The 20,358-nt window shown below is 34.5% G+C and overlaps 1 protein-coding gene across 1 annotated transcript; it reads left to right on the top strand.

The window, feature by feature from the left end:
- Positions 1-16,463: 16,463 nt before the first annotated feature.
- Positions 16,464-17,770, top strand: LOC147384632 (dirigent protein 9-like). Its single transcript, XM_086426008.1, has one exon. The coding sequence runs from the start codon at positions 16,491-16,493 to the stop codon at positions 17,553-17,555; it is 1,065 nt and encodes a 354-aa protein (XP_086282134.1). The 5' UTR covers positions 16,464-16,490; the 3' UTR covers positions 17,556-17,770.
- The last annotated feature ends 2,588 nt before the right edge of the window (positions 17,771-20,358 follow it).

The following is a 20,358-nucleotide window of genomic DNA, read 5'->3' as shown; positions in this document are numbered from 1 at the left end:
TGGGAGCTTGAAAATGACTTTAAAATGAGTTCTTTTGCTCATTTTTCACTTGGATTGATCCCTAAAGAACTTGGGTTCTCCCCTCTCCCATCTAGAGAGCATTTTCTACAAATTGAAAGGTCTAAACCTTAGGTGAAACTCCGCCCATCCTTTAGTTCAAATCCTAAAGAAGATTGTCTTTCTTCTCTCCATACTTTGAGAGTCTTCTCTATTCTTATGAGAGTCTAACTTAGGTAAACCCCTTCAACCTTCCTAGACTTCTTACTTGATCCCTTTCCAAATATCAAATCTCACCTTGCACACACATTGGTATAGTCATGGAGCAATGAGCAAAAGGAAACGACAGTAGTAGTAATCACAAGGAGCCGACGAACTTGAAAACTTTATTAGAAGATCCAACCGTCAAGACGTACTTGTGAGGTCAAGGACTCGAAAAACTCAAGATCTTCATTAGTGACCCTTATAGAGTTGAGTGAGTCTTTGATTTTGTTTTTAGTTTAAAAATATATGTATGTCGTTCCTTGGTTCAGCCTTCAAAAACCAAACTCTTGTTAGAATCGAGGATTCTTGACAAAAGTAGAGGTTCGTGAGTTTTTTATGAACAAAACTCACAATTTCAAGATGATTCGTTTTCTCGACTTAAGCTTTTAGAATTTAGCCTAAGTATAAAAATTCTATGTAACTCACAATTTCAAGATGATTCGTTTTAAGGTGAACCATAAACCTTTTTTATAGTGAACACCAAGTTCCTTGGTAGGAACCTTAGGAATGGATGTAGGCACGTTGCCGAACTACTATAAAATGCTTGTCTCGTGTTTGTGAAAATGCCTCTATTAATTTATACTTAGATGAATACATGTTATGAATGAATACTATGTAATGTATGTCATTCCATAAATTTTTAAATTCTAAGTGAACTTCAATTGCATTGCAAATTAGAGATTAGCCGTGAGAATGGATATAGGCATATTGCCAATCTATTAGATGTCTTATGTCTCGTAATTTTCATAATTTCGTAATTTACACTTGAATGTTTTGAATGTCATGAGATGCCACGAATGCCGAATAGGTAAATCGTATTTGAATGTGCCATTGAATGATATGATTAAATGAATGTTTTAATTCTAAGTGTACTTTCATTAAATGCAAATTAGAGACATGAGTGCAAAATGAGGCTAGGTGAATGACTTAGAACACATAGTCAAATTATCAATCTAAGTTAAAATTAGATAAATCGAAAGAAATTTTAATTATCCTGTTCACCCCCCTCTAGGACTAGATACGATACGAAGCACATATTTTCAAAGCTACCTCGCAAAACTTAGGGACTGTTTAGAAATAAATCCCTCCCCCATGCTCCTTTATGTAATTTTCCCTATTTTAAAATCAAATGGATGTAAAGGTAAATTCGTTGCAAAAAATTTAGATGAAAAAATTTATTTGGTTACTTAACTATTTCAAAATTGTATCTAATTTCTTAACTTGACCAGATTTCAGATTAGGTATCTCAAATTGAATTCAGATGGCTCCTTATCAAACTTAGGGAGTAGGTATGGATTTATTGGTAGAAACCATTTTGGGAGATTTCAATTTGGAGGTATAGTAAACTCTTCTTCCTCGAATGTACCTTTAATAGAGGTCCAAGCAATTCTTGAAGGTCTAAAATTCTTAGCTCATCATGGACAGTCAAAGGTTATAGTTAATGCCGAGTCCTTCTATGTAGTAGAATGTACAAATAAAAAGATCAAGCCTTTGTCAAAACACATCCCAATTCTTCGCGACATTGATGAGATCAAATTGAAGTCTTTAGATCTAATATTCGAATTGTTTTTGGAGAGAATCTAACAATGATGCGGATTGGATGGCGATAAAAGGAGTTGGAAAATCCTTTTATTTTATAGATGATAATGTAAGTGTTCACCGTGTTTTTTCGCTTATGCTATTGGCGGACATGACTTGTAATTACATTCGACTTTAGCCTTCTTAATAAATCAGGGTGGGGCCCTACATAGCCCCTAAATCCTCTTTCCAATGCCTTTGGAATCGTTGAATTCTGAGTCCATATGATAAAGTTATGCCAAATTTACTGTAGACTATGCATGTAGATCCTCTTGGATTACTCAATTTATTAGAAACTCATCTAAGCTAAGTGACTAAAAAGTCCAAAAATCATCACAAATTTACTTGTCACTTTGCATATTTTTCTCTAGTTTTACTCAAAGTCAAGGTCTTTGGACTCTTTTAACCTCCTTCAAGAATTCTCTAGAAACTTGTTGCTTTTTACAATCCTATCATTTGATCATCATGATTGGTAAGAGTTATATGAGTGTAAAAGACAATCAAGGATTAGTTGATAAGGGGCAATTGAGGTCTTTATGTATAGTTTTATTGAGAATATTAGGAACTCTAGGATTTTGGATAAGTTTATCCCTGAGGGTCTCCCAAAAGCCTATAGATATGACCCCTATCCAAGGCAAAAGGGAGGAAAAGAATTTAAACTCTAAAACTCTATCAAAATTCCTTCTCTAAGTCATCAAACCTTCCCAAAATTCTTTCCAAATAGTCTCTCCCCCTTCCTAAAAGCTAAATCCAAGAAGAAAAAAAAAGAAAAAAATAAGGAGAAGGTCTAAGCAATAATCCCCTCTAACTACCTCATTCTAATCTCTCCCCTTCTTTACTTTCAAACACTCTTTTCTTATTTCAAGTTTTCTTTAATTCATGTTTAGTGATGTAGGTCTTTAAATTCTTAGTTGAAAGTCTTGGGGGTAGAGAGTAGTCCCTCCTAGTAAGGTAATCTCCCCCTATGAGTCCTTAATAATCTCCATGAGAGTATTTTAATTCCATAGCATAAATGTCTTTACTTTTTTTCATTTCTTACAATTTAAATTCCTAGAATAATTATTTCTCTTTAGCTTTCCTTATAGATTAAGAGCTAAAGAGTAAACCCTCTTTGAGATAATCTTCTCTTTGTAAGCCCATACGTGCATACACAATCATGCACACACCCACAAGTCTAAAATGGCTATGAGCTAAGGTGTAGGTTCCTATGGACTTATATCTAACTCGTAAAACCAACAAAATGGTCCTCAAATGGACAACACTCTCATACATAAGTTCTTGGCTCCAACATGATTTTGTTCAAGTCATGAACATTATCTATGGGACAAACCAATAAATAAAGGCTCCTAAGGGGGAATATATGATGTAGGAAATGAGGCTTGAGGACCAAAAATGATGAAATCCAAGTGGATCTTCATCAAAGTCCCAAGGTCACAAAAAAATTCAGTAAGCACTTACTTCTAGTAGTAGCTTGCTCATTGTTTTCATTTTTTTAGTTTATAAATCGAACTACAACTCTTTAATTTCTTAACTTCTATCATTTATTCTATTTTCAAAAATAAAAAATAAAAAATAGTTTGGAAACTTAACTTAATGGCCATATTAATGGCAATCATCAATGGATGGGAGGGACAAGGTGCCTAACACCTTCGCTATCCCGCAACTGAACCTCCTTATCCATTCTATTGGTAAACCTTTGTTGAGAAAAAAAAAAACAATTGAACCAAAAAACGAATCGAAACAAAACACAAATCACATACAAAAACACAGAATTTTATGTGGTTCCCTCAAGGTTGAGGTACATTCAAGGATCACATCGATTCTAGTATGAAGAAAAAACTCACAATTATAGAGTACACTCTTTGTTGACCTACGTGAAAATGTGGCTTGATTTACAGTACCTCTTTGTTGACCTACTTGAAAATGTGGCTTGATTTACAGTACCTCCTTGTTGACCAGAACTATCAGGCTCCACAAACCACAACAATCTCCCATTTGGAAACTGATCAAGATTATCTCCACTAACAAGCTGTACCTGAGAAATGACACATCCATAACAACCCTGGTGTGAGTTTTCCATGTCTTCTATTCTTGAAAACCAACAGAAACTGAACATGACTTCATTTTCCCCACATTCACCACTTTGGCAAACATATATGCAAGATTAATGTTGGTGTGGATCTTCTGTAAGGTAATGACGCTATCTTCTAAAAGTGAACATATAAAGTGATACCTTATGTTAATATATTTTGTTCTTGCATGGAAAGTTGAATCATTTGCAAGGTCAATTGCACTTTGACTATCTATATATAACTTGCAATCTTTTTGCTTCTTACCCAACTCTTGCATGAGAGACTATAATCAAACCATTTCCTTGCATGCTTCTGTAACTGCCACATATTCTGCCTCTCTAGTTGAGAGAGTAACAATTTTTTGCAACCTTGAGACCTAACTAACTATTTCACTCCCCAAAGTGAAAACATAACTTGTAGTATTCTTTCTTCCATCCTCCTACCATGTTAGAATCAACATATCCTTGTAGATTAATTTTTGTACCACCATAACATAGTGATAAATTTGTAGTAACTCTCAAGTATCTCATAACCCATTTCACATCTTGCCAATGCTCCTTCCCAGGATTACTCATGAATCTGCTGACAACTCCCACTGCTTGGGCAATATCTTGTCTAGTATAGACCATAGCATACATAAGGCTACCAACTGTTGAAACATATGTTACTGTTGATATGTATTGCCTTTCTCCATCTGTTATTTCACCTTGCATCTTAGCAAGTGTGAGATAACATGCTAGAGGAGTGCTAACTAGTTTGGCATCGTCCATGTTGAATCTTCTCAATACTTTTTCAATGTACTATGTCTAAGATAACTTCAACTATCTGTTCATCCTGTCTATACTGGTCCGCATTCTAAGGATTTCTTTTACTACACCTAAATCCTTCATAGAAAACTCATTAGAGAGTTGTTCTTTCAACCTTGTTAGTTCAACCATGCTTGAACCTGCAACAAACATTAGCATCTACATACAAGAGAAGAATAATGTAGCAATCACTAAACCTCTTGAAATAACAATAATGGTCAGCGTGGCATCTAGTGTACTTTGTATCAGACATAAAATTGTTAAACCTAATTTACCATTGTTTGGGTGCTTGCTTTAACCCATACAAGCTTTTATTCAGCTTACAAACCATATTCTATTTTCCCATTGTTAAGTACCCCTATGGTTGTTGCATATAAATATCTTCATTCAAGTCAACATGAAGAAATGTTGTTTTTACATTTAAGTTTTCTAGATGCAAATCTTCTACTGCCCCAATACTCAATACAGATCTAATAGTAGAAAATTTCATAACAGGAGAAAATATTTTTATGAAGTCGATACTGCCTTTTGTTGAAAACCTTTCACAACCAATCTGACCTTATATCACTTATTTCCATCATGTTCTCCTTTCAATTTATAGACCCACTTGTTATGTAAAGCTTTCTTGCCCTTGGGTAGTTCAACCAAATCCCATGTCTGATTTGATGCTAAGGAATTCATCTCATTGTCCATAGCAAGCTCCGACTTAATCCTAGTTTCGACCTACATAGCTTCTTCATAACATTTTGGTTCACCATTGTTAGTCAGCAATAAATAATGCAAAGAAGATAAATACCGAACTAGGATATTTCCTTGGGTAGATCTAGTCGATCTTCTTAATGGCAGATGGGGGACATGAGTAAGAGAAGTTTGAGTTTCTACCTGAATAGTTCTTTTAGTAGTTTTTATTATACCCCTTGATGATATTTCATAAAATTCCACACACCTATCATCTTCAGGATTTTCTGAAATTTTCTTTTCTTGTAACTTGTTATTATACATTAATTTTTCATTGAACACAATATCCTTGCTCCTAATGACTTTCTAATTTTCTAGGTCCTAAAATCGATAACCAAAGTCATCAATGCCATATCTATCTTTTGATCCCATTAAGCGTGCACCATTCTTCAAATTCATCATTGCAATACTCTCCACCATTATCTGACTTAAGGCACTTTAATTTCAAACCTGTTTCATTTTCAACCAAAGCTTTCTATTTTCTAAACACATTAAATACTTCAAATTTATTTTTCGAAAAGTAATCCAAAATTTTATGGTATTATCAATCAATGAAAGTGACAAAGTAATGAGAACCATCAAGTGAAGGCGCCCAAGTTAGCCCTCATACATCAGTGTGAACCAATTCCAATTTCTAAAGCTTTGGAGTCCTTTTGATTTTTGTAAAATTTACCTTTTTTGTTTTCCAAATATGCAATCTTCTCAAAAGCCTAAATTAATCTGTTTTAGCCCAGATAATTTACTTTTTGAATGCATTACCTTCATTCCCTTCTCGCTTATGTGACCAAGCCTTTGATGCCAAGTATTTGATCCAACCCTGTAGTTGCCACTGCAATTGTAGTATTGGTACCAAATATAACATAAAATGTACCTTCTTTCTTGCCACATGTTACTACCATAGCTCCTCTTGTCATCTTCCATGAATCACCAAAGAATGTGGTAAATGTTCCTGAAACCGCGAGTTACCCAACAGAAATCAGTTTCCTTTTTAATTACAAAACATGCCTCACATTTTTCAATTGTAGAGATGTCCCACTTGATAAATGAATATGTATATCGCCTTTTCCAACAATATCGCAAGGTTCATCATGCCCAAGATAGACCTTTCCAAAATCACCTTGCACATAATTCTGTATGATTTCTTTATTATAGGTAGCATGGAATGATGCACCCGAATCTACAACCCACGAATCATTGCGTGCAACAACAAACAAGATCAAAGCATCAAAATCATTATCATCAGAGAGATTTACTTAGCCTTTTTACTTCCTTCATTATTGTTCTCAACATGTTTCTTTGCAACTTTACAGTCCCTTTTGAAGTGCCCCTTTTTACCATAGTTCCAAGAACCATCTTCTTTTTCCTGAGGATGTCTTTATTGCTTCTCCTTGATTTTGATCACCTACGAATCTTATTTAGTCTTCTTGAGGTTCTACCTCTTTCTTCCATATTTAAAGCATTCCTTGATGTCTCGTTGCTCCTAAAGATTTCCTTCGCGCTTCTTCTCTTAGGAGAACAAAAACAATATCATCGTACTTTAACATACCAAAAGAGTTGCTCACGACTATTACCAGACTATCCCAACTATCTAGCAATCCAGATAAAATTAGTAAAACCCTAATTTCATTTTCAAAACTAATCCCAACGGATTCTAATTGATTTGTGACTATATTGAACTCGTTTAGATGCTCAGGCACACTATCATCATCAGCCATCTTCATATTGAAGAGTCTTTTCATCAAGAATATCTTATTTGAGGCAGAAGGTTTCTCGTACATCTTTGACAAAATAGCTATTAGATCTGATGTCATCTTCTCTTTAGAGATATTAAACATCACAGATAAAGTCAAAGATAGTCTAACTGTGCCAAGAGCTTTCCTATCAAGAATCTCCCAGTCATCATCTGTCATGTTCACAAGGTTTTTTGATTTTCCTCCCAAACAAAAATAAAGATCTTTCTAATAAAAGGCATCTTCGATTTGCATCTTCCAGAATCCAAAGTTCAAACCATTTAACTTTTTGATTCTCAATTTTCCTTCTTTAGCCATTGCTCCCACTCGAACCCAAACGCTTTGATACCAGTTGTTGAGCAAAAGAGGAATAATTGATCCAACAAATGAATCAAAACAAAACACAAATCACACATAGTGTAGACACCCCATTTTTGCATCCGCCTGATTAATCAAGTCGTCAACCCGATCGCAAAGGTTCCCAATGATGGACGTCTATTCCAATGCTTTATTTTGTTACCAGATATGTTTCAGAAATCCGGATGAGGTATCTCGAACTGACAAAACTTAGAAACCACGCTACGCTAGGAAAATACGACCCCAGAAACATAGAAATCATCATCTTGCAAATAAAAAAGAAGCTTCACGATAAAAATCACTAAATTACCAAAATACCCCTAACATCAAAACAACTCTAGAGCCTGCATTACGCTTAGGAAAACCCACTCAAACACATAAAATAATAAATCGAAACCAAGTAAACCACTTCGCCAATTTTCACAAAATTTGACAAAATTACGAAAATACCCCTCATAAAGTTCACGATCATTTCATATAAAAAACTTCATAAATGACAAAAACCAACATTCCCATTGAATTCCTTACGAAAAACTGATTCCAAAACATCCTAGAACATTGAAAAACGACTTGAAACGTAAAAAATCCTCTCCGAGGGCAAAACGGTAATTTCACAATTTTCATAATTAAAAAATTCGAAATTAATAAATAAAACATTAAATATTTAAAGTGAAACATTAATGAAATTAATTTAAAAAGTTGAACCTAAAAAATCGATTAATTGGACTCTCAGGCAAAATTGTTGAGGGTTCGTGGGATATTTCTTTAAGGACCCCTCCATTTGGGGGTTCAAAGAATTAAAGATATAATAGAAGGGGGTTCTCCAAAAATTAAAAGTAAATCAAGCAAGACTGAAGTCAAGGTATTAAAGTCAATCAAGTGAGACTGAAGTCAAAATTAAAAGTAAATCAAGCAAGACTGAAGTCAAGGTATTAAAGTCAATCAAGTGAGACTGAAGTCAAAATTAAAGTCAATCAAGCAAGACTGAAGTCAAGGTATTAATCGAGTCAATCTCATAAGACTAAGGTCAAAACCCTAAATCAAAACCCTAATCAAAACTAATCAAGTCAATCTCATAAGACTAAGGTCAAAATCCTAAATCCAAACCCTAATCTAAAACTAATCAAGTCAATCTCATAAGACTAAAGTCAAAATCCTAAAACCCTAAAGACTAAGTCAAAACCCTAATTGAAACCCTAAAAAGAAACCCTAATCAAACCCTAAATGCTTCTAAAAACTTTATAAATAGGAGCCTCCACACCCTATTTTCGTATCAAAGAAAAAACCCTAGGAAAAGTAGGTGAAGAAGCCTCCATAACCTCCCCAAAACCCTAATTTTGGAGCCCCAACTCCTTCCCTAAGACCCCTATTCCGATTTAGCCTAAAAACACACCCAAAAACCTCTCAAAAATTACCCAAAAAATCCACCACAAATTCAAAGCATCCAGATCCAAGTAAGAGACACCTTACCTCGGAGATCAGGAATCAGATCCGGAGACAAAACGAAGCAAGGAGTACGGTACAAGGAACTGTTTATTTTCAGATCTGAGGGAATAGCACCTTTGCAGATCAAAGGTAAATTTTTATTATTTTTAAATCTAGTTTATCATTAGCGATGTAGATCTATTTGGATAAGTAGAGACCGGCATTGGCCGGGCGGGGTTGGTGCCTAACACCTTCCAACCCCGTAACATGATCCCCGGATTCAGATTTCTATGTAGATTAGTTCTTTTTTATCCATTGTAGAGTCATTTATGGTTCCTAGACCTAAACTAGGTGGCGACTCCCAAACCTCAAGGGTCAAAAGCGGATCCGCGCACCCCGCGGATCGAGGGCGTTTCACATAGAAACACAAAATTTTACGTGGTTCCCTCAAGATTGATATGCGTCCACGGATCACACTGATTCCACTATGAAAAGAAAACTCGCAATTACAAATTGCACTCTTTTACCAAAAATGAGAGGTATGAATACTCCAAGAAACCTAAATAGGTTTTTATATAATAATAATGAAATTACAAACATACCATGGGTTAAATTTCTTTTACGCTTGATTTACAATACCTCCTTATTAACTAGTACTAGCAGGCTCCACAAACCACAACACCTTTCCCTTACCCATTGAAAATGAGTCACTACAAGTCTAAAAGTATTTTGAAAAATCATTTTAGTGGTTTCCATTCACACTAAAACAACTTGAATGATGGTGATTCCAAAACCCCAAGTAGATGAGATCAAAACCCTGAAAAGTTTTGAACCTCATGCATCTACATCTTGACAACTCTGTTAGGGAGACTGAGGGTTCATACCAACTTATTGTGTTGTGAAGTGAAAAAACTATCAACTTATTTTTTGTTTCCTATCATCTTTTTCTTTTCTTTGTAGAAATGTTTATATTACATTGGGATTTGGAGTTTCTATTACCTATTTCCTTTTTGTGGCAAACTCCAATGCAATCACACATGCATAAGCGCAAACGTAGCCCATTACACAAACTACCCCACCCCAATAAAAATTTGATCCCCGGATACGAATAACCTTATGCCCCAAGGTCGTTTTCTCTGGGAGACGAAGATGAAAGCATCCACCTCTCCAATTACCTATGAAATACTTTTTTCGGATTGCATAGAGGTTTGAAGATGAATTCCCTTTAAATCCCACCTATCATCCCATGTGTTGCCTTGCGTTGTAGGTCATAGGAAACAAACAAAAAAAAAGTAAGTATGCCAACTTGTCCAAACTTTGTAAGTGTGTCGGTCCACGAAGGCCAAGTTGTAAATAAGAGGGCACGAGTTCTTAGACTATGTTACCCACCCTTGGTAAAGGTTTAGTATTCTTTCCTATTCTTTTTAAGTTGTTAGCTAGCATTTTTCAAATTTGGTTTCTAAAATCGCTCGACCCTTTTTGCTAAATAGCAAAAAGAAGTCTGACTAGTAAACTGGGGGATTTTCTAAGAAGTGGAAGTAGCCACCTAGTTTAGGTCTAGGAACAAAAAATAATTTTGAAACAGATTCAAATCGGTTCACGAATAAGAGAAATGGGTAAGGGTTAAATTACGAGTTTTAGAAGGTGTTAGGCATCGAATCCGTCCAATCGAAATGACCAGTCTCTATTGCAATCCAAAACTATCCTATGGTCAATGGGCAAAGACTAGTGTCAATCAAAGGTCTAGTCATCATTAATTTATGTTGAATTTGCTAGATGGATCATACAGCTAAAATTTTTCTAAACATTAAATGATTCCTTAAATTTTGCATAAAAGGGAAAAAATGAAAAAGCCCAATCATATCCCATATTCTAAGGCTTAGTGTCAAAAATCTTGAATCCAAATTACCAGATTGGTGAGATATTTAAATACTCCGAGTCAAAAATAATTACTGAATTAAGAATATATGAATGTATATGAACTTTTTAAATTGTAAATCATTAATTTTGGTAAAATTCATGAATTAGAAAAATTATGAATAAAATTTCAAATTAGAAAGTTATGAATATGAAATTTCTGAATTAGAAATGAACTTCCAAATTAGAAAATTATGAATATGAAATTTCTAAATTAGAAAATTAAAAATATGAACTTTCAAAATTAAAAATTTATGAATATAAAATTTTCAAATTAGAAATTATGAGTATGAACTTTCAAAATTAGAAGTTTATGAATATAAATTTTCAAAATTAGAAATTTATGAATATGAATTTTCGAAATTAGAAGGTAATGAATATAGAGCAACTAGACGAATTGGAAACTTTCAATATAGCACAAACTATCAAATTAATAAAATATGAATACACATAAATCAAAAGATTGGTGAAAATCAATGTCATACAAAATTATCCAATCCAAAAAAATATAAATATTCATAAATCACAAAATTGATAAAACTCAATATCATATAAAAATATAAAATTTGGAAACTATGAACATTCATAAATCACAAAATTGAAGAAAATCAATATCAAATAAAATTTATCAAATCTAAAAACTATGAACATTCATAAATCACAAAATTGATGAAAATTAATATCATATAAAAATTATCAAAACTAAAAATTATGAACATTCATAAATAAAAAAATTGATGAAAATCAATATCATATAAAAATTATAAAATTTGAAAATTATGAACATTAATAAATAATAAAATTGATGAAAATCGATATCATATAAAAATATCAAATCTAGAAAATATGAATATGAATATCAATTTAAAAGATATGAAAATTATGAATTACCACTAGAATTACGATGATAAAAACAACCCAAGAATATCACTTTGAAAAAAAAAAAGGGAAAGGAAAAGAAGAAGAAGAAGAAGAAATACTAATAAAAAAATAAAAAATAACATAAAAGATCAAAATCAAATTAAAGCAAAAAAGCTAAACTCACCTTAAAAAATGGTTGTACAGGATTATTTCAGGCACGATCCGAGGTAATTGCAAGAGGCGTGATGGGAGAAGATGAAAAATGCAGGCTCTTGGAACTTCTTCTTCTTATTATTATTATTCTTTTACATTATTATTTTTTTGCTATTCTATTTTTCTTCTTTTTTGGCTTTTGCTTTCTTTTATGTCTTTGAAGGAACACGAAAAAAAAGTGTAAAAGAAAAAAGGTTGTACAGGAGAGGGAGAGAAAGAAAGTTGAGAGGTTGGGGAGAAGGAGAGGGCGTGCTGATTAGAAGAATAATAAGAAGGCAATGGGAAGCTTGGATGTCATGAAGAGATGAAGCAAGCGGTAGGGAGCTTAGACGTGAAGGTCAATCCCCCTTTTCTTCCCTTTATTTTGCTTTTTTTTTTTTTTGTATGTTCTACGAAAGAACAATTGAAGTAAAAAATGTTAGAAAGAGACCAGAAGAATGTCCCTATTTATATAATGCATTTGTTTCTATTTTTTACTTTCTCTTTTTCTTAAGAATGGGACGTTCTCTTCTCTTTCCTTTCTTTTCTCCGAACTTATACAAAGGTAAGACGTTCTAATTTTGTGAAAGTTTTCATTTTTCCTTCTTTTCTCTTTCATGTTTCTTATAATGATGCGGGTGGTGATCCCATGCTATTCGTGACTTGATAGTCCCCTATGTTTTATTCATCATTGGTGAGAGGATGAATTTTAATTTGATTTAATTAACATTTTGATTTTAACGTTCATTTTGATGGGTCAATTACGTTAAATTTTTTATTTTAGTGTTCAATCTCAATTTTTTAATTGGATTTGTTCGGTAAGTTTTAATTTTTAATTCAATTGGTTAGTTAAGTTTTAATTTTTGTCTTTAATAGGTCGAGTAAGTTTTAATTTTTCACTTTGATTGATCGATTTAGGTCATTTTGATTGTTGGTCGATTAAAGTTAAAATTTTCAATTTTATTTTGTCACTTCATGTGAGAATTTTTAACTTTCCTAGGTGTGAAATTTTTTAGATTTCTAATGCATGTAAATCTATTGATAATTTATTTTCAATCACACTTTCCTAAGATCAATCACATTTTCCTAAGAGTTAAGGTCTCTAGGTAAAAGTCAGACATCAAGAGGTGTTTCGGTCATTTAGTGATTTCTCATAAATTTCTCCGTTTTCGTCAATTTGGGTCCCATTAGACTCGAAATCATATTCTGAAAGCAATGAAGGTATTTTCGAAACTTTTTGGAGACATGAGATTTATGAGGGGTATTTTCATCATTTTTAATTTTTTTATGAATTTCGACTTGAGTTTTGTTTTACTCCTAGCATGATTATTTCTAAGTCTTGAGGTCATATTTTTTTTGCGTCGCAAGGTTTCTAGATTATCGAAACGTGCAGTGAACCTAAGCATACGTACTTACTAAATCGAATGTAAGGTATAGCAATCCTAAGCGTGTGTAAATTTCAATGTCGAACCATAATGAGTAAAAAAGATAAAAAGGCTAGAAAAGGGAAAAATTGGGAAAGGTACTCTCTAGCTTTTGAGTTCTTTGTGCTCATCATTAGAAGTCCACTACAATCGGGTAATATATTGTCAAATTAGGCATATGAAAAAATGGGGTGTCTACAGTTTCCAAACTTTAAATCAGAAGCAAAAGAATTACTTAAAAACCAATGTTGAAAAATGCTCCTAGAAGCAACAAGAGGGAAAAAATGTTTCAGGAAGCAAATTTGCCTACCCCTTGTTGACCAAAGGGTAGGCCTATTTTGAATTGGTCGTTCTCTATTTAAAGGGCAAATAGCAGTGCTATTTCTAGTTTGGCTTTTAGTAGCCAAAATCCAAAAGTGTGTTTTGGCCTGGCCGCTACTGAACAAACGGCTAGGGTATTTTCACCCTAGCTTTTACTTAACAAAAGCCATAAGACAAGTTTGCCTTGGCCACCAATGACCAACGGCTAGGCCATTTCAGACAGGTCTTCTGTCACTTGTTTTGGGCCAGCGCACCACCACTCCTCTTGTAACTCCCATGGTAAATCACATCTATACCTTAGCGTATCTAGGTGTCCTTCCCACTCGATTTAGGACCCGATTTCAAGTCTAAACCTAGGGTCAATCCTTGTGCCTAAGTATCCACCCTCTCAAATTTACCCTAGAGCATAGGTTTAGTTGATCACTCCGCGTTCCGATAACAATGGTTCTCCTAAGTGCTTCATGAACTATAGGGTCGATATCCTCAAGGTGAAAATACCTTTTCGAAATTCTCCTCTACAAACCACCAATATTTTTTCCCCTTTTATGGATCGAACTCACCCAAAATTTCTTAAATGCCATTACGAGCTATATTTGAAGCAACCATAGCATGGAAAAATTTAGAGTTTTTGTCGCTTTCCTTTAACCATTGAACAAGCAATTTATGCCTAACCATTGATTCTTCAATAAGAATTTTTTTGTTAAGCTCCATGACCGCAATCTTCTCTTGAATAGCAAGCGAGGAATTAAGGGTGTCTCGTTGAATATTATTTTGAATGATCTCCAGCATTTCCTGAGCATTTTTCCTGCTAGTAATGTTCCGAAATTTTGTTGCAATCCATAATTTGACAACGGATTTGACGTTTTGGATTTTGCAGGCTAGAACATATGAAGGATTACCTTCAATGTGAACATTCCAATCCTCCTCAACAACTTTATCAACATGACCGATGGGATTTGAGGAAAAACTGATTTCCTTGGTATTAATTCTGATATTTTAGGGATTGATACACTTTTTCCTAGGGATACATTTTTCTTGGGAATCCTTAACATCCCAACAGTCATGTTGATGGAGAACGTCAACCTTTCGGTGAGGTTAGCATTTCACCAAGAAAAATGCTAAAGACTTCCTACAGCACTACCCCCACCACTGCGCTGCCACTGATGTTTTTTATAAGAATCGTGCAGAGGTGACACAGGATTTACTATGATTCTCAAAATTCTGACGTGAACATGCATACATAACAGTAGATGATTTGTACTCGTATCACAAGAAAAAACATTTATGATTATGTGCACATTTCATGTCAGACTTGTGAGAATCGTAGTAAATACTTTTTGTCATTTCAGCATTTTCCTTTTTTGAATTGTGCCAGGGTGACACAGGATTTACTATGATTCTCACAATTCTGACATGAACATGCATACATAACCGTAGACGGTTTTTACTCGTATCGTGAGGATATACATCTATGATTATTTGCACATCCCACGTTAGACTTGAATAGCAGCAAATACTTTTTGTCAGACTTGGAAGTATGCTTGTCAAGAGGTCCAATTAGCTTTCTTTAACTTTAATCGGACCTTGCACGTTAAGGTTCATTTGAAAATTTAATTTCCAACCAAATACCCTCAAAAGAAAAAAAAAAATTTACTGAAAATACCCACCATGGCTTTTTTAGTACACCTTAAGTCGTTAACGTGTGCTCATACCCTAGCACACATGTTAACACAAGAAAAACATTCTTACTATCTTACTAACATATTAAGGTTTGAAGTCTTATTAAGGGTCATTTTGCTCAAATTGATTATTACATTAGCAATCCAACATCACAGACCTCTAGACTTTATGGGAAGACTCTAATCCAAAAAGAATTCAAAAAATATTTTCTTTTGAGCTTGATCCAAGGCTTTGGATATGGATGGCTGCCGAACTTCCATCTAACTCTCAAATTTAAAATTAAAATTCAATAGTGAAAAATATATTATTTGAAAAAAAAAAAAAAAAACTATTTTTCAAACTTCAAAGAATTTATTCCTCTATAACCCTGAGACATCGGATTGTATGTGATCAGCCCAAGGACCCTTAGTAAGGGTGAAATCCTTACTAATTTAGTAAAGCTAGTTGGATTATTAAAAAAAAGAGTCGTCATACACCGATTCCCACACTGAGCTGATGTGGCATTGCACAGATAATCATAGATTTTTTTTCTCAACATACAAGTTAAAAAATCAATGGTTTGACAGTCCAACTCAGTGTTGAGCACAGTATCCAACACAAGCAATCCATCGTCACTGCATGAAAACTGAAAAATTCAAAAAGAAAATTGACGGCTAAGGCCCTCGAATTTTGGTTGTCCAGGGCCGTCAAAATTATTTATGTTCCTCATATTTGACAGCTTAGAACCGTCAAATTTCTCCCATCCTCCATTAATGTGATGGTTTTCACCTTTCAAAAAAAATTTCAAAAAGGTAAATAAGTAAAATATCAGATTTTGAGATTTTTCCAAGCTGTGAGACCCATTGGTAGGTCCTAAGCCCATAACTAAAATTACTTTCTAGTTTCTCCAAAGAGCTGTATTTTGTGTTTCGATCCATTTATGCTGCCCTCTTGGTTGGGTACCAATGCTGGCATCGATACCTTAATTTTAAGATCAGGTTGGGCTGAGCGTACTCAAATTTCAAATCTATCGAAAGCAAGCCCTGGTCAGGCCCATTGACAGCTCTCTTTAATTGATGGGACATTTTAGCCCAACCACCCCATAATCTAGTTCATAATAATGGCTTAGGTTTAGTGCCAAATACTAAAATGTACTCAACAACTCCATCTCATCAGCTCCATCTTAGAGAACCAACGCCTCCCCAACTATATATACAATCCAAACACCCCTCTCATGCCCACAACCAACAAAAATCATCTCTTCTTCACCACCTCTTCATAACCCAAATGGCCAAAACTCTCTCACTCAGCTCCACCACTCTTAATGCTACAATATACCTCTTGTTGCTAGCCATCACCCTAAGTTGTGCCAACTCAGCAAGGATGCTCGATGAGGATGTCGTCTCATCGCCAAGTCTAGTTACAACACCTGTCACTGATGTGGCACCAGCAGCTGGTCCAGCAACTAGAAGTGCCACTCTGGCAAATGCTGAGCATCAACAACTCCCATTGACCTTCTTCATGCATGATATACTAGGTGGGTCAACCCCTTCAGCTAGAATGGTAACTGGGATTGGATCAAACTCAGCAGTCAATGGTCAACTTCCATTCTCCAAACCCAATGGAGGTGTATTCCCAATCAATGGAGGGGTCCCACTCCTTAATGAAAATAATGGTAATATCAACAACAACAACAATAACAATGTTCCATTCCTCACTGGACTAGGTGGCTCCTCCACCACCTCCACTGTAATTTCAAACAATGGAAACAACAACGTTGTAAACGGCGGCAACACTCTTCCGTTCGTAACTGGAGGCCAACTTCCAGCTGGAGCCACCCTTCAGACCCTTATGTTCGGGAAGATCACCGTGATCGACAATGAATTGACTGAAGGACATGAGCTTGGGTCTTCTGTCCTCGGTAAGGCACAGGGATTCTATATAGCGAGCTCTAAAGATGGAAGCAGTCAGACAATGGCATTCACGACGTTGTTCCATGGTGATGATCATGATCATGAACATGAAGACACACTCAGTTTCTTTGGGATCCACCGCACTGCAGCCCTCGAGTCTCAGATTGCCATTGTTGGTGGGACTGGGAAGTATGAGAATGCAAACGGATATGCCACTATTAAGACTCTTCACCCCATTGATCAACACATGACCGATGGTGTGGAGACACTCCTCCAATTCAGTGTCTATATCACCCATTAGTGTGTTTATGGCTTTATTGTGGTTGTTTCAGTTCTGGGTCGGCCGGATTTCCTCCAACTGATAGATGGCGTTGCAATGAATTTGGGTTTTCTTGATATATTTTCCAAGTTTCATTGATTCAAGAAAAATTCTACTGTTACTTTTGCGTTATTTCTGTCATTCTTAATTCACCATAAGGCCCGTTCTGTGAAAATGGTCCAATGTGATCAGCACCACGTTATTTTCGAACATTATTGCAATTTCATCACATCCAAAAATCGAGAATTTAATAGGTCTAGTGACGCGATAATTAAATCAAATAAAATAAATAAACACATTGTGTACCTTGTATCAGCCATCACTTAATTTTTTGATCCTCCTGCTTCCTCATTATCCAAAATGGCGTATTCTAATCATGATCCATCGAAGTTTGACAAATCACAACTTGGATTTTCCTTGGACCACATTAGTTAGCTGTCCTCTTCCTTACTTAAAAAGGGCAAATATTATTGATGAACATGTGATGCAGCCACAAGATCTGCAATCAATAGTAGTCCACAATGAAGAATAGAGAAAAAGATAATTAAAGATAAAATAAAGGACGAAAGGAATCTACTTTTTAGTAGACCACGCCCAACCAAATAAGCACAAGGACTGATTCTTGTACAGAGAAACCAACACTCTGCACTTACTTTATTATATAAAAGAAGCACCCTCCAATGACTGTACTAGCCTCCTTTATACTAGTAAACTAGACTCCTATTACATCCAAAAAAACAAACAACTTTTTTTCAAAAAAACAAACAACTTAATGATAGCAATTAAAGAATTCTAAATAAAAATAAATAAAAAAAAGGACTCATACCTAATATTATTTTAATTCCAAAACACTTAATAAATAAAGAAAACCTACTCTACTGGGACTCCTACGGACTAGGCATAGTCCAAGTGTCCCAAAAACTAATGGCATCATTCTCCCCTGATCGGAGAGAACGCAACCCCTGATGAATTTTTTAATTGATAATCTTTTATCTCATCATCTTCACCATGATAAGTGTACAGATCTGAAATATTGACTACCGGTGAAATATCGAATTATTCAGAAGTTCAATATGATAAGCATTATAATTAATATTTTAAAGAATTGTGTAAGGCCCAATCTTTTTGTATTTCAACTTATTATGCGCCCTCATTGAAAACCTTTCTTACATAAATAAGTCATGACCAAGTCACCTTCGTGAAAGACCTTTTGTCTTCATGATGTGAAATAGCATATTCGTTTATCCTTGTTTAGTATGGTAAATTCACAATAAAATATATGTATAACCCAAAATTAAGAATTTTCCATCATCTTCACAATTAGGTACATATATCCTACTTGGATATCAGCTTGAACTTTAGGTAATAGTTGGATATAGATATACTTTAAAAAAAAGTCGATAAATAGTTGGATATGGATATCCTCATAATAAGTAGGTAAAAATTAAATATGGATAATCAGATAGAGAGTTGGATAAGGATATAGAAATAACTTCATTCGACCCACACCTGACCCATTGCTAGCCATATATACATTTTCGTGTTTTGTACATATCCCTTTGAAATTTGACATATTCGACACCTTTCAATGAACTATTTTTCTTCCAAACCCATATTGATATGTGCTTATAAGTTAAAATATGTTTTCCTGATGTTTTAGATCTAATGGTGATGTCAAATTTCTTAAAAAAAAAATTATAAATAAAAAATTTGTGTTTTTAATATTTAGTTTAAGTTCAAATTTTTAGAGATCATAACTCTAAATTTATCCTCGAGACACGAGTTAAATTTTCAAAACATTACATTATCCCCCCTTACTAAAAATTTCTTCCTCAAAATTTAAAATCATACCTTATTCCAGAAATAACTCTAGATATCGTGCCTGCATGTCTGATTCCTTCTCCTAAGTTACTTTATCGATGTTGTGGTGTCTCTATAACACTTTAACCAATGGAATGATGCGAGACCTTGATTTCTTATCCTTTCTTTCCACAATCTCTGCGGGTTCTTCCTTACAATAAATATCCTTATCAATCTCCTATGATTGTAGGTCGACCACATGTGAAGGATCCGATTCATACTTTCTCAACATGGACACATGAAAAACATAATGAATCTCTTCCAATTGTGAGGGTAGTACAAATCTGTAAGCTATTGATATAATTCTCTCAGAAATCTCGAATGGTCCCACATATTGTGTCTTCAGCTTTCCTTGCATGTCAAATCTGGAGATCCCCTTTCTAGGAAATATCTTCAAGAACGCCATATTTACTACTTTAAATTCTAAATGCCCCCGTCTTGTGTTAGAAATAGTTTTTATGTTTTCTCTAAGCCATCTTTAGTCTCTCCCTACTTATCCTGACCTTCTTAATTGTTTCTTTAATCACTTTTGGACCCTTCACACTTGTATCCTCAACTTCTGTTCAATATAACAATGATCTACATGGTCTGCCATAATACACCTCAAAAAGAGCCATGCCTGTACTAGCTAGATAGTTATTATTGTATGAAAATTCAACTAATGGTAAGTGCGTCTTCCAACTACCTTCAAAATCTAAAACACATACCCAATGTATATCTTCTAGTATTTGGATTATTTCCTTTTTGTCTAACCATATAATTGAGGATAAAACGTCATATTGAAACTTAGTTGAGTACCTAGAACCGTTTGAAAACTCTTCCAGAAGTGTGAAGTAAATCTGGGGTCTCTGTCAAATACTATGGATATTGGTACTCCATGTAGTCTGATCACCTATATAATATAAAATCTTACTTAATCTATCAA

The sequence above is a fragment of the Akebia trifoliata genome, chromosome 15, assembly GCF_017979445.1.
Source record: "Akebia trifoliata isolate Shusen 1 chromosome 15, ASM1797944v1, whole genome shotgun sequence".
Lineage (NCBI taxonomy): Eukaryota > Viridiplantae > Streptophyta > Magnoliopsida > Ranunculales > Lardizabalaceae > Akebia > Akebia trifoliata.
The sequence above is the reverse complement of the archived record's forward strand: the minus strand, read 5'-3'. Positions and strand labels throughout refer to the sequence as shown.